The sequence below is a fragment of the Bos indicus x Bos taurus genome, chromosome 6 (assembly GCF_003369695.1).
Source record: "Bos indicus x Bos taurus breed Angus x Brahman F1 hybrid chromosome 6, Bos_hybrid_MaternalHap_v2.0, whole genome shotgun sequence".
Lineage (NCBI taxonomy): Eukaryota > Metazoa > Chordata > Mammalia > Artiodactyla > Bovidae > Bos > Bos indicus x Bos taurus.
Window position 1 is genome coordinate 61,459,617 of NC_040081.1, and position 14,757 is coordinate 61,474,373.

At 38.9% G+C, this 14,757-nt stretch overlaps 1 protein-coding gene across 6 annotated transcripts in view; it reads right to left on the reverse strand.

The window, feature by feature from the left end:
* The window catches only part of ATP8A1 (ATPase phospholipid transporting 8A1), a 239,355-nt gene that overhangs the window by 56,307 nt on the left and 168,291 nt on the right, over positions 1-14,757 (reverse strand). For all 6 annotated transcript variants that reach the window (XM_027544396.1, XM_027544393.1, XM_027544391.1 and 3 more), the window contains 2 exons: positions 2,114-2,297; positions 1,912-2,022 (listed from right to left, as the gene is read on the reverse strand). In XM_027544396.1, the coding sequence (XP_027400197.1) occupies positions 1,912-2,022; positions 2,114-2,297 (295 nt within the window). The remainder of the gene's footprint in view (positions 1-1,911; positions 2,023-2,113; positions 2,298-14,757) is intronic.

The following is a 14,757-nucleotide window of genomic DNA, read 5'->3' on the forward strand; positions in this document are numbered from 1 at the left end:
GACCGTTTTGTTTATAGTGTTACTTTTGTGGCATAAAGTATGAGATATTATTTTCAAATGGCACATGGGAAGGTTCTGCCTCTTCTGACGGATGTGTAGAAGCAGTCAACTGAGTAGAGGGCAAGGTGGCATAAACAAACATGTGTAAGGGAGCCCAGGGCAGATTTATGAAGGCGTAGGCAGGTCCTCTGACAGGAGTGGAAGATGGAGGGCTTTCTTAACAAGCTATGGAGCGCTCCTTGTTGGGCTCTGTGAAGCTGCAAGAGGAGCAAGGAACCGGTAACGCCTAGAGTTCAAACATTACGAATACAGCTTCTGATGAAAAGGTGGTCATATTTTTTCTTTTTAAATATAAAGAACTTACTTATCGCATCCTGAGTGTTCAGTTTACTTATTCACCTACTGGTGCTGTGCTACCCAGAGGAATAGCCGCTGGCCATGTGGTTCTTGAATACTTGAAATGTAATTAGTCCAAACTAAGATACGCTGTATGTGTAAAATACGCACTAGACTGTGAACACTTAGTTATGAAGAAAAGAATGTGAAATATTGCTTTAATAATTTTTTATAGAGATTCCAAGCTGAAATAATAATATTGAATATATAGAGTTAAATGAAATATAATTTAAAATTAATTTGGGCTTTAATTTTTACTTGTTGTTGATGTGGTTTCCAGAAAATGTAAAATTACACATGTGGTTTGCTTTATATTTCTATTGGCAAGTTTTTGGAGGATAGAAACCTCGCGCGATTTACTTCAGTTACTGAACTAACCCTGGTGCCTGGCAGCCTGTGGAGACTGCAAAACATGTTTGCAGAATAAAATGCATCCTTTCAGAAATGATATTCCTGACCCAAGTTAAGTTTACATGTTAAAAATGTTATATTTGCCATATGAAAAGGAATATAGAAATTCCTTGTGATCCAGACACAGTAATTGAACTATTCTGATAATTTTTAGACAAATTCCTCATTATCTGGACTCTTGTTTCCTACCAAATCCAGACACCAAAACCGATCTGAAGAGCAAGGAATACTTCTATCCAATTATGCAGGCCTGAAACATAATAAGAACTATAGGATGACCAATACTAGCCAAACTACCTGTGTATTTTTATTGATTAGATCCCTTAGTTGGAGAAGGCAATGGCACCCCACTCCAGTACTCTTGCCTGGATGGATGGGGGAGCTTGGTAGGCTGCAGTCCATGGGGTCGCTAAGAGTCGGAGATGACTGAGCGACTTCACTTTCAGTTCTCACTTTCATGCCTTGGAGAAGGAAATGGCAACCCACTCCAGTGTTCTTGCCTGGAGAATCCCAGGGACAGGGGAGCCTGATGGGCTGCCGTCTATGGGGTCACACAGAGTCGGACAAGACTGAAGTGACTTGGCAGATCCCTTAGTAAAACTGACATCCTCAGTTTTATGTCCACTATTCCTTTCCTTTTTTAAAAAAATCGATTTTTATTGCATAGTTGCTTTACAATGTTGTGTTATTTTCTACTGTACAGCAAAGTGAATCAGCTATATGTATATCCCCTCTTTTTTTGGATTTTCTTCCATTTTCCCTTCCTTTTCTCTTTAAACAGTTTTCCTCATGTGCATCCCTTAACAATTTACCGTTTTCTCTCGTATGTTTTTGAACTTTATAAAAACTGCTATGTAGTTTGTAGTTTTTAAAAACTGTACACATTATTAGCAATTATAATTCGACATTCCTTACCAAAGCAACATAATGTTTTAGCCAGAATTTCAACATTATTCTCCACAGCTGACAAACTTTTTAACATATTCAGAAGTTAAAAAAGTGGGCTGATGAAGGATTCATTAAAATTATGAAGAAATGTCTTCCCCAAAACGTTTCAAATATATATGCAAATAACAAGGATTTTTAAACTTAACTTGCAATTACCTCGATAATATAGAGGACTATATTCTTGTAGAAGCAGTATAAGATACACTTGGAGACTCTGTTATAGTTCCAGGCACCATGAACCATCAACAAATTCTTCAAATATTTGAACTAAAATAAGAATGGAAAAAATTAACATTTTCCTCTTCACAGTGTCAGCTGACAAAGATGGATGGTGTGTTTGGCAGAAATGATGGTTTACCTGAGCTATAGAGTAGTCAGAAGAATTAGCTGCCTGAAGGCCTTCATTGCCACTTATTCCTACTCCAACATGTGCCGTCTGTATCATACTGACGTCATTTGCTCCATCACCAATGGCGAGTGTTATGACTTTAACTTGTTTCTTAACCATCTCCACAACTTCAGATTTTTGAAGAGGAGAAACCCTTAAATAACAACAAATTATCACTTTTTTTCTGAAAAAAGGAATTTTAAGATGTCATTGTCTTGAAGAATGAAAGCAGCAGAAGAGCTAAATGAATAGGTCTCTGAAGAATCATCATGGAAAAGTCTTACGCTTAAGTGTTTAAATCTCTGTTAGCCTGGTTTGCCACTTTAAGGGAAAAATAAAGTCACAGAAGCAAAACTCTAGGTGACAGATAGAAGCTACAATGGCCTTGTTAAATATTAGTTTCCCAGTATGTGTGCATAAATTTGTTAAAAGATGACATTTGTGTTCAGAAATCCCATTACTTCCTAACAAATAATATCAAGATTTCTGATTCTTCACTTTTGAATGAGAAAGAAAGCCAGAAAGGCTGTTGAATGATAGTTCAAATACCAATTGTTCTTCTATACCTTGAAAATAAAAGTTTTGGACCTCCATAAGCTGATCTTAGATGATTCTTATACATTTAAACAATTTAAATAAACAATAAGGAACTGGGTACCTTCCCCACCTGTTCTCAGACATCCGGGTGAGTCAAGTAAAATACCAAGTACTTGATTACATAGTTCACATGCCTGTTTCTTTTCTAAAGCTGCTGACAATGGCCAAGTAGAATCAAGCATCCTTTTATATAAAGGTGGGTCAGGAATAGAGAACACCAGCATCCATACTAAAGTTGTATGGTATTAATATTAACTTTGGAGCAACTTATCATAGACTTAAAACCCCACAACAATTACAGTTCAATGACAAAATATTTATTTGCATGATTAACTTAATCTAGTATCCATGCTATCTCTGTGCTTAGACAGAAAGAAAGGAAAACTGAATAGTGATCTGGCTCAGCAAACTATTAAGACAGTAATGAACTACTGAGAAACAACTAATATAGACAATGTTAGTGAGCAAAAGAAATAACCCAGAGCTAAATTCTTCATCAAGGTTAAATGCGGTAAATACCTGCTGGAACATCTGGTAAACCATTTATTAGCCTACTTAGAAATGAAGATCATTGCTCTGAGACTCAATACATCTTTGCACATTTTCCTGATTATTTCCTTAGGAAAAATTCCTAGCAGTGGGTATTTGCTCAAATAAGTGCCTTCAGGTGGCCCAGCTGTCCCTTCTTAAATGCTTTAGCCAAGAACAGATTCAGTCTTTATTTCAAGTTTGAGAATCATTGTGTTAGAGTGAGTTGCCTGCAGAGTGAACAGGTCTCCTCATCTTTGTATTACTTGTGCTGATCCAGGATAAGTACTCAATAAATGCTTGCTATATGAAAGAATTATTTTTAATTCTTTCTCTGAATTTCCTTTCAGAGTCTGGCAACAGTACAAAGTGACAGAACTGTGAATACAGGGAAGGAATGGATGAGTATCACATCATCAACGGGCTTTTCCACTGTTAGCTCTCATTTTTCTTTGAAGCAATTTTCATTTCATTTTCACATTTTATTTAATTTTTCTTAACAGGCTGTTATAAATTGGTCAGCCTACTGGCTCTAGGCCAATGTTTCAAATATGAACTATAGCTGACATTTAGTAAATGTCAAAAAAGAATGCTCACCAAGAAATGATCTAAAAAGCAAATGGGAAATGGGCATGAAAAGAGCGAAGCATTTGAAAACATTTGTCAAATTCCCTTTACAACTTAACAGGCTCACGACGCAAATACATTGTGAAGTCACACTATGGGATCAATGGAGCTGAGAAACACAAGTATTTTTTTTTTCATAAGCTGAATGTATAATAAAGGATAAATCTCTGCATGGTGAACTAATATTAATGATTTAGAGAATCATCAGAAAAAAGCTGGACTAAACTTTGTTTTCTTTTCTTCATGACTATTACAACTAACCACTGCTTTCTTTGCTTGTCATCATAGTTTTTAATACCCCCAAATTAAAACTGGCTGAGGATTTTTACCAACACTATGGATGGAATTCCAGCCAACCTATTTAAAATCCTAAAAGATGATGCTGTGAAAGTGCTGCACTCAATATGCCAGCAAATTTGGAAAACTCAGCAGTGGCCACAGGACTGGAAAGGTCAGTTTTCATTCCAATCCCAAAGAAAGGCAATGCCAAAGAATGCTCAAACTACCACGCAATTGCACTCATTTCACATGCTAGCAAGATAATGCTCAAAATCCTTCAAGCTAGACTTCAACAGTATGTGAACTGAGAACTTCCAGATGTCAAGCTGGATTTAGAAATGGAAGAAGAACCAGAGATCAAATTGCCAATATACATTAGATCATAGACAAAGCAAGGGAATTTCAGAAAAACATCTACTTTTGCTTCATTGACTACACTAAAGCCTTTGATTGTGTGGATCACAACAAACTGTGGAAAATTCTTAAAGAGATGGGAGTATTGGACCACCTTATCTGTCTCCTGAAAAACCTGCATGCAGGTCAAGAAGCAACATTTAGAATGGCCATGGAACAACAGACTGGTTCAAAATTGGGAAAGGAGCATATCAAGGCTGTATATTGTCCCCCTGCTTTAACTTCTATGCAGAGTACATCAAGGGAAATATTGGGGTGGATGAATCACAAGCTGGAATCAAGATTGCTGGGAGAAATATCAACAAACTCAGATATGCAGGTGATACCACTCTAATGGCAGAAAGTGAAGAGGACCTAGAGAGCCTCTTGATGAGGGTGAAAGAGGAGAGTGAAAAAGCTGGCTTAAAACTCAACTTCAAAAAACTAAGATCATGACACCTGGTCCCATCACTTCATGGCAAATAGAAAGGGAAAAATGGAAACAGTGTCAGACTTTATTTTTTGGGGCTCCAAAATCACTGTGGATGGTGAGTGCAGGCATGAAATTAAAAGATGCTTACTTCCTGGAAGGAAAGCTATGACAAACCTGGACAGCATATTAAAAAGTAGAGACATCACTTTGCTGACAAAGGTCTGTATCGGTTTTTCCAGTAGTTATATATGGATGTGAGTTAGACCATTAAGAAGGCTGAGTGTCAAAAAATTGATACTTTCAAGTTTTGGTGTTGGAGAAGACTCTTGAGAGTCCCTTGAACGGCAAGGAGATCAAACTAGTGAATCCAAAAGGAAATCAATCCTGAATATTCATTGGAAGGACTGATGCCGAAGCTCCAATACTTTGGCCATCTGAGGTGAAGAGCTGACTCACTGGAAAAGACCCTGATGCTGGGAAAGACTGATGGTGAGAGAAGAGGGTGATATAGGATGAGGTGCTTGGATAGCATCAATGACGCAACGGACATGAGTTGAAGCAAAATCTGGGATATGGTGAAGGACAGGTAAGCCTGGTGTGCTGCAGTCCGTGGGACTGCAAAGAGTCGGAAACGACTGAGAGGCTGAACAAACAAAAAACAAACATGGATGTGACTAACTCAGGCCTTAAATCAGAGTATGAATTCCCTAGGCAAGAACAATATCTGTTTTTCTTTAAGAAAAGGCAACGATGTGATGAGAGACAACCCAAATTACACAGCAAGTAGCACAAGTAAGGATATCTGCTTCCATTATCAAGATAAAAGAGGACAACTGGAAGGACAATCCTTGGAAGAGGATTCAACAAACAGCAGAAGCTCTGGTATCTGATGGGTCTGAAATAGTAGTTGGTTGCTAAAGAAAGAGATCAGGTTTAAGTAGAGTTCAAAAAACAAAATATACATACCTTATAAAATTTAACTCAGAATATAAATGTACAAGCTTGTGATGTAAGGCAAAAAACCATACTCTGCAAAGGAGTTTGTGTTTGAAATCCTGCATATTTTTCTTACAGAAACCTCACTTTGAGGCACAATCCATGTCTTGTTTCATTAAGTGGAAACTACAGTGTCATGATACCATCCACCCCAGTTTATTGTTATCTTGTCCCCAGCAATGTTTTCCTGGCAACTCAAAAAGTCCTTCCAGAACATTATATTTGGTTATCTACCAACAATTTTGGCTAGACTATTTTTTGGTGGCTTATGAAACATCTAGGTGATGATTACTTTAAGAAGTACAATAAGAATAAATAGATTAAAGAACGAACACCCATGGATTCCTAGTAAGCACCAAGTCAACTCATGGAAGCAAAAGTGTAGGCATGTACTAAAGACTGTCCTTCCAGCCCCGGGTATGCTGTGCTGTTGGCAGCCTTCAGCATGTCTAAGGGAGGGAATGTGGTTTAATGGGACCCAGGTTAGTCAAGCTGAGACCAGCTAAACAATCTTCTACTGTTTGTACAGCACTCATTTAAAAAATTATTTCTTGCTACAAGAGGTATTCAGTCAGATCAGTCCCTCAGTCATGTCCAGTTCTTTGCAGTCCCATGGACTGCAGCACGCCAGGCTTCCCTGTCCATCACCAACTCCCGGAGCCTACTCAAACTCATGTCCATCATGTCAGTGATGCCATCCAACCATCTCATCCTCTGTTGTCCCCTTCTCCTCCTGCCTTTACAAGATAGCAAAACCAAATTAGAAGACATTAGTGTTGCAGAAAGCTTTTTGATATACTTGTCAGTACTTCATAATTTCTGAGGATGTAGAAGTTAGCATGGGTTGCAAGAGCCTCCCTTGATGAGTCAGAATTTGACAAGGAGAGGGGAGTTCACGTCAGGTAAAAGAAATAGCATACATTAAATTTCACGTTAAAAATTCTCCAGAATACTTTCCTTTTCATTGTGTGTTTCCACCATACAAAAAGTCCTTTCCTCACTCATTAGTTTACTTTCTTAACTTTTATATACTTGCTTCTATATGTGTACAGTTTTCTGAGTAGTCTGGAACAACCTTACCACACAAGCTAATCTTCCCCATATCTATCAGAAACCACGGATTCATGGTTGAGAATATATGAAACCTAAATTTTATAAATACCGATAGTGATCCAATGCATAACTCATAGACATCATAAAAGTGCTCTGTTTTCTACCCTAGATGTATTTTTTACCACCCAAGGGTCTGCATCAGTACTTAAATTATTTATGGTTCTCTTCTCTTCCACTGTTGCTCTTTCTTCTTTGGAAGAAGTCAGAGCCTCTGCGGAAAAGGACTGCACATGGAGCATGTGCTGTAAAGTCCAGGTTTCTTCCCTGTGGCTCCACAAACAGAGGGTGGTCCTCTGCGATGCAACCTAGCAGTGCATCGAGTGCAGAATGCTCTTCAGATATTATCTTGGCTGCAGTTTCTGCATGTGTTATTCATTAGTTTTCTTACTTGCTATGTAGTAACTCTCACTGCCCTGTGAACATTAGTTTGGAGTACTGGAAATTTTTACCATTTAAGCTGGAAAGTATATATGGTGGCCCATCTTACATGAGCCTCACTTTGCACCCTTTTAACGGGATTAGCTAAATGAATCACCTTTTCAAATGCAATATGGATAAGGATTATATGTGCATGTATATATACACACTCACATATTAAAGAATATTTAAAGGACTTTTTATAGGTAGCTAAAAGTACAATAATTTGTCTTACTGTATTGTATATTTAGGTTAATAACCTAGAAAAATCTCATATATACACTAAAAATTAGGCCAATAATATATTAACTTAAAAACTCATATTATAAATTTAAAAATTACTATAAAGTTGCTTTCAGAAAGTAAATTTAGAAAACACATTGAGAACATGGAGGAATACAGTATTTCTTCGTTATCCTGAAGCGTTTTGTATAATGACCTTGTATTTGTAAAGCCTTTGCATTTAGGAAGCTAGACAGCTGCTCCTGGTGACTATTTAGAGGTCAGGATCATTAGTGGGGAATCTGTTGTACTTTCCTTTGCAACAAACTTCCTAAGTTTTCTCTTTGCGAATATCAGTCTATTCCCCATTGAGTCATATTCTGCTGACTAATAAAGAAATTACGAAAGGAGAAATACCTAAGAGAAAAATTTATGAGACCGAACTTAACTCTTCTTCGAACTAAAATTTGTAGGCTCATTTATAAAGTTTTGAATTGAGGAGGAGTTAAAACATGGCAAAAATAATTTGGGCTACACGTACTAAAATTATATAACCATTACAGTGCTTCCAGAAACTCTCCATCAATTTATTACTGGAATGAAAACAGCCATTTATATAGCAAATCCTAAAAACGATTCTTAGCATAGGGTACATAATGAAACATTCACCCATTACTAGGTAAGAAAGTTGTGTTATTCAAATGACTGATGAGTGAGTGCTTTCCTAGTCTCCAAAAGCAACATTTGCTGATACACTGTGAAGTCAGAGCCATCAAGGGCAACTTGTAATTCAAGGATTCAGTCTACAGAAACAAAATACAGACAGCCCGGCCACAGGACGCAAAAGGAAAGTATCTTTAATTCCTTTTGTAATGCATTTTAGATGTAAAACTTCTCTTTTGTGGAATTATGTGGCTATAAGTAAACTTCAGTTTCAATGGTTCAGATATTTTAAATAATGACTGATCATATTGACAGTAATATATGTTTGCATATGCACGTATGTATGTGTGTACAGGCACACTGAACTATTGACTGGCAAATATACCTTATAAAAGGCACTAAAAAGAAGATACTTCCTAGTAGAAATATTTATTATAGTATTCATACCATAGAACAGTTTGTCCACAGTGGTACTGCTCATTTAAAAAAAAAGAAATCCATCCATCCATCCATCTATCCAGTTATCTGGGACCTAACATTGTACTTAGCATATAGCAGACTGCTGTAAGCAACAGGAATCAAAAAATAATACAGTAGTAATGCCTTAAAATATTAATTTGGATCACTCAAAAGATATATACATGCCTTAATTAAAAATACTTTTCTTGCTAAAAAATGGTAACCATTATTGGACAACACAGGGTTGTTACAACCTTCAATTTGAGAAAGCATGAAGAATCCAGTATTCATTACCTAGTTCCTCTATACTCTAAATATACAACAGGCTGCCTCCTAACTGTGAACTGTCAAATATGAATAAGAGTTTAATCTTGGCATCATGGACGAGGTTATTTTCTCTTTTTTGGCAAAATGTCCATTTACTCAGTTCCTTTACTACATGGTGAAATTTCTATGGAAGAATATAAGGAGAAGAAAGGAAAAGAGAGTAGATCTCAGAACCCTCCTTCTGCCCCTAAGAGATATTAACTTAAGGACTTTTATTGAGCTACTGACCCAGGAGTTAAACGTTAAGAGCCTGTAGACAGTGGTTTCTCTATGGACTCTTGCTACAAGGAGATGGTAGTTTCTCCAATAAGGACCAGCCCAGCCACCTCTGTCTAGGAGCCTCACATGATATAGCATTGGTGGCCTTTCAACTGGGAAGCACATCTACTCAGGAAGGATGACTGCCCTCCCGCTTCATGCTCTGCCCGATGGTGACCTTGCTCTCAAGAGTGGTAAGACCAATGGCCCCAGCTCCCATTCACTGGATCTGTTTGGAGACCATGTGGGCACTGATTCTCTTCCCTCTTCCCATGACTCTGGGTAGGTAAGGAAGAGCTGAAGCGTCTTAGTTGTTGCTGTTTAGTCACTAAGTCGTGTCCAACTCTTGTGAACCCATGGACTGTAGCCCACCAGGCTCCTCCATCCATGGGATTCTCCAGGCAAGAATACTGGAATGGGTTGCCGTTTCCTTCTCCAGGGGATCTTCCTGACCCAGGGACTAGAGCTGCGTCTCCTATGTTGCAGGCAGATTCTTTACCACTGAGCCACCTGGGAAGCTAGAGCTTCTTTAAACTTAAAATCAGCTTGCCCGTCTTTCTTTCCTTCCTCTACCTCCCTACTCCCTTGTTTTTGAATTTTCTCCTATGTAGATGGGTTTCTCCAAGGAACTTTCTCTCAGAAAGCCCTAGTGGAAGATGGAACATGTGGTAGCAGATGGTACCGACAGACACTGGAATAAAATCCTGATGATGCCATGAATTAAAAAAAGGAATTCACTAGATTTCAGAGTCACAATTACCTGTCAACACAAAACCTGTGAGAGTCCTTTGGGGAAACAGGAAATGTCGGATGACTATCAGCAGATAAATGGCATGGAGAGAAAGAGTGGTGTGCCAGAGGACACAGAGGAACAATCAGGTGGGGAAAGCTTTCCACCCTGTCTATGGTGCCCTGTGCAAGCCTGGGGTGACCAGTGTGACAGGGCTGAGACTGGGCTGGATAGAGCTAAGGGGTTCCTCTCTCTTTGCAACTGTGAACTTTGGCTTAGGCTTAGAATCTCTGGAAACTCAAAGCCCACAAAATAATGTGAGAAACAAAACATGCCAAATTCAGGATTATCTCCAAGGTTCTAAAGCTAAAACCTCAGGACAGTTCTAAACTCTTGCCTAGGAAGAAGAAAGTCATACCTTTCTGGTCAACCTCAGGGCATGAAGCCAGGGCAGGGACAGGTGCCAATATTATGGATGTGCTGAGAACCCTTGAATGGTACCTCATCAGGGCAATTCCATCAGAATATGGCTGCCTCTAACAAGAGCAGTGCTTGGGTAAAGACACTGGAGTGAAATAAGGATTCCCTAAGCTCAGACTGAACCCTATTTGAACCCTTCCAAATTTGCCTCAACTTAGGACCCAGCTTTCATCTTTCCTCCAAAAGGAATATTACTGCCCCATAGGGCAAATGGGGAAAAGTAGTCTCACAGGAATATTTACAAGACAGGAGAAGCTCAGGAACACAAAGGAATGCAGTAACTTATATGAAAACAGAACTTGTAAAAACAAACCTAACAAGAATTTAAAAGAAGTATGAGGGGAAAAAAACCCTGGAAAGATATGGGAGGATACTGGACATGTGAGACGGAAATAAGCAGTTATAAAGAAGAATCAATTAAAAATGTTACATAAAAATGTAACTGCTAAAATAAAGAAACCAATAGGAAACTGATATAACCTGAAAGTGTAAATTAAAAAATTTCCCAAAAGATACCAGGAAATTAAAGGATAGATTGTGAGAAAAATTAAATGAAGGAAAAAAGGTGACTACACATATATAATGGGAATCCAAGAAGAGAACAAAAAAGGATAAATGAAAAGAATGATGAGTAACTTCAAAGAATTAAAGAAAGATATATATCTCCTTAGACTGAAATGACTATATTAATATAGCACCAAAATGTAAGAAAAAAGTTTCCTATCACCAGACATATTATGGTTAAACTAAGAGTAAGAAATATTTCTATAGCCTCTAGACAGAAAAAGTAGATCACTTACAAAATAAGTAACCTGACTAATCCTGGATGCATGCACAAAATTACTTTAATATCTTCAGTTTTTGTCTCTATAAGGGAAGGGAAGGAAAGACATCTTAATACATATAGACAATAAGCACAAGTATGGTTATCAGAACAATAGAGATAATCAGCACAGTATAGATATAGATTGTAAAGCTTTCAAATCAGCTAAAGAAAATTTTATTTAACTTGTATGTATCATGTGAAATGCCAGGCTGGAAGACTCACAAGCTAGAATCAAAACAATCTCAGATATGCAGATATCACTCTAATAGCAGAAAGCAAAGGGGAAATCAAGAGCCTTTTGATGAGAGTGAAAGAGGAGAGTGAAAAACTGAGAGTGAAAAACTGGCTTAAAACTGAACATTTAAAAAACTGACATCATGGCATCTGGTTGCATCACTTGATGGCAAACAGATGGGGAAAAAGTGAAAACAGTGACAGATTTTATTTTCTTGGGCTCCAAAATCACTGCAGACAGTGACTGCAGCCATAAAATTAAAAGAAACTTGTTCCTTGAAAGAAAAGCTATGATAAACCTAGACAGAGTATTAAAAAGCAGAGACATCACTTTGCTGATAAAGGTCCATATAGTCAAAGCTATGGTTTTGCTAGTAGTCATGTACGGATTGGAGAAGGCAATGGCACCCCACTCCAGTACTCTTGCCTGGAAAATCCCATGGATGGAGGAGGCTGGTGGGCTGCCGTCTATGGGGTCACACAGAGTCGGACACGACTGAAGCAACTTAGCAGCAGCAGCAGCAGCATGTACAGATATGAGAACTGGACCATAAAGACTGCTGAGTGCCAAAGAATTGATGGTTTCGAACTGTGGTGCTGGAGAAGACTCTTGAGAGTCCCTTGGACAGCAAGGAGATCAAACCAGTCAATCCTAAAGGAAATCAACCCTGAATATTCACTGGAAGGACTGATGCTGAAGCTGAAGCTCCAATACATTGGCCACCTGATGCAAAGAGCCAACTCATTGGAAAAGACATTGCCACTGGCAAAGACTGAAGGCAGGAGGAGACAAGGACAACAGAGGATGAGATGGTTGGATGGCATCACTGACTCAATGGACATGAATTTGAACAAATTCTGGGAGATAGTGAAGGACAGGGAAGCCTGGTGTGCTGCATTCCACGGGATCACGAAGAGTCAGAAACAACTTAGTGACTGACTGTTTCACACAGTGGAAGTTATGGGGAGAATAAAGAAATAAAAAGCATAATAAATGGAAAACACAAAATAAGACTAAAGAAATAAGGCTGAATATGGCAATAAATATAATATGTATAAATGGGTTACATTCACTGATTGACAACTTATTGACCAGAGATGTATCAACATATCTTATTTTGTTGTTGTTGATTCTTTTAAGATTCAGGGATGATTTCCTTTAAGCTTGACTGGTTGGATCTTGTCGAAGTCCAAAGGACTCTCAGGAGTCTCCTCCAGCACCACAGTTCAAAGGCATCAATTCTTTGGCACTCTGCCTTCTTTATGGTCTGGCTCTCACAACTGTACATGATCACTGGGAAGATCATAGCCTTGACTATACAGACCTTTGTTGGCAGAGTGATGTCTCTGCTTTTCAATACACTGTCTAGGATTGTTATCAATTTCCTGCCAAGAAGCAATCATCTTCTGTTGCCATGGCTGTAATCACCATCCGCAGTGATTTTAGAGCCCAAGAAGAGGAAATTGGTCACCACCTTTTCACCTTTTATTTGCCATGGCAATTAATACGTCTTTTGTTACCCAAATGTTATTGACTGGAGAGCTTTCAGTATTCACTTACATAACTAATTGCTGGCCACAGGTTTAGTTTCTACAAAAATCCCCCAGTCAACAATGTGTTAAAAGACAGAGATTCTCCCATTATTAAAATAAAAAGACTCAGCAATATGGTGTCTAAAAGAGATACACTTCAATAATAACAGCTAACATAACATTTATTTGCTCACTATGTTTTGAACCCTTTACTTGTTTTAATTTTTTCAATTCTCAGAAGAACACTATATGAGATAGGTTACTAGTATTGCTAGTTTACAAATGAGGGCACTCAAGCACACAGGGATTTACATAGCTTAAGATAAAATAGCAACTAAGTGGTAAAGCCAGAGTTCAACACTCAGTTCAGTTCAGTCGCTCAGTTGTGTGTGACTCTTTGCGACCCCATGAACTGCAGCACACTAGGCCTCCTTGTCCATCACCACCTCCCGGAGTCCACCCAAACCCATGTCCATTGAGTCAGTGATGCCATCCAACCATCTCATCCTCTGTCCTCCCCTTCTCCTCCTGCCCTCAATCTTTCCCAGCATCAGGGTCTTTTCAAATGAGTCGGCTCTTTGCATCAGGTGGCCAAAGTATTGGAATTTCGGCTTCAACATCAGTCTTTCCAATGAATGGCCGATCTCCTTTAGAATGGACTGGTTGGATCTCCTTGCAGTCCAAGGGACTCTCAAGATTCTTCTCCAACACCACAGTTCAAAAGCATCAATTCTTTGGCGCTCAGCTTTCTTTATAGTTCAACTCTCACATTCACACATGACCACTGGAAAACCATAGCCTTGACTAGACAGATCTTTGTTGGCAAAGTAATGTCTCTGCTTTTGAATATGCTGTCTAGGTTGGTCATAACTTTCCTTCCAAGGAGTAAGCGTCTTTTAATTTCATGGCTGCAGTCACCATCTGCAGTGATTTTGGAGCCCAGAAAAATAAAGTCAGCCACTGTTTCCCCATCTATTTGCCATGATGGAGATCAGCCCTGGGATTTCTTTGGAAGGAATGATGCTAAAGCTGAAACTCCAGTACTTTGGCCACCTCATGCAAAGAGTTGACTCATTGGAAAAGACTCTGATGCTGGGAGGGATTGGGGGCAGGAGGAGAAGGGGATGACAGAGGATGAGATGGCTGGATGGCATCACTGACTCGACGTACGTGAGTCTGAGTGAACTCCCGGAGTTGTTGATGGACAGGGAGGCCTGGCGTGCTGCGATTCATGGGGTCGCAAAGAGTCGGACATGACTGAGCGACTGATCTGATCTGATCTGATCTGATGGGACTGGATGCCATGACCTTAGTTTTCTGAATGTTGAGCTTTAAGCCAACTTTTTCACTCTCCTCTTTCACTTTCATCAAGAGGCTCTTTAATTCCTCTTCACTTTCTGCCATAAGGGTGGTGTCATCTGCATATCTGAGGTGATTGATATTTCTCCTGGCAATCTTGATTCCAGTTTGTGCTTCTTCCAGCACAGCATTTCTCATGA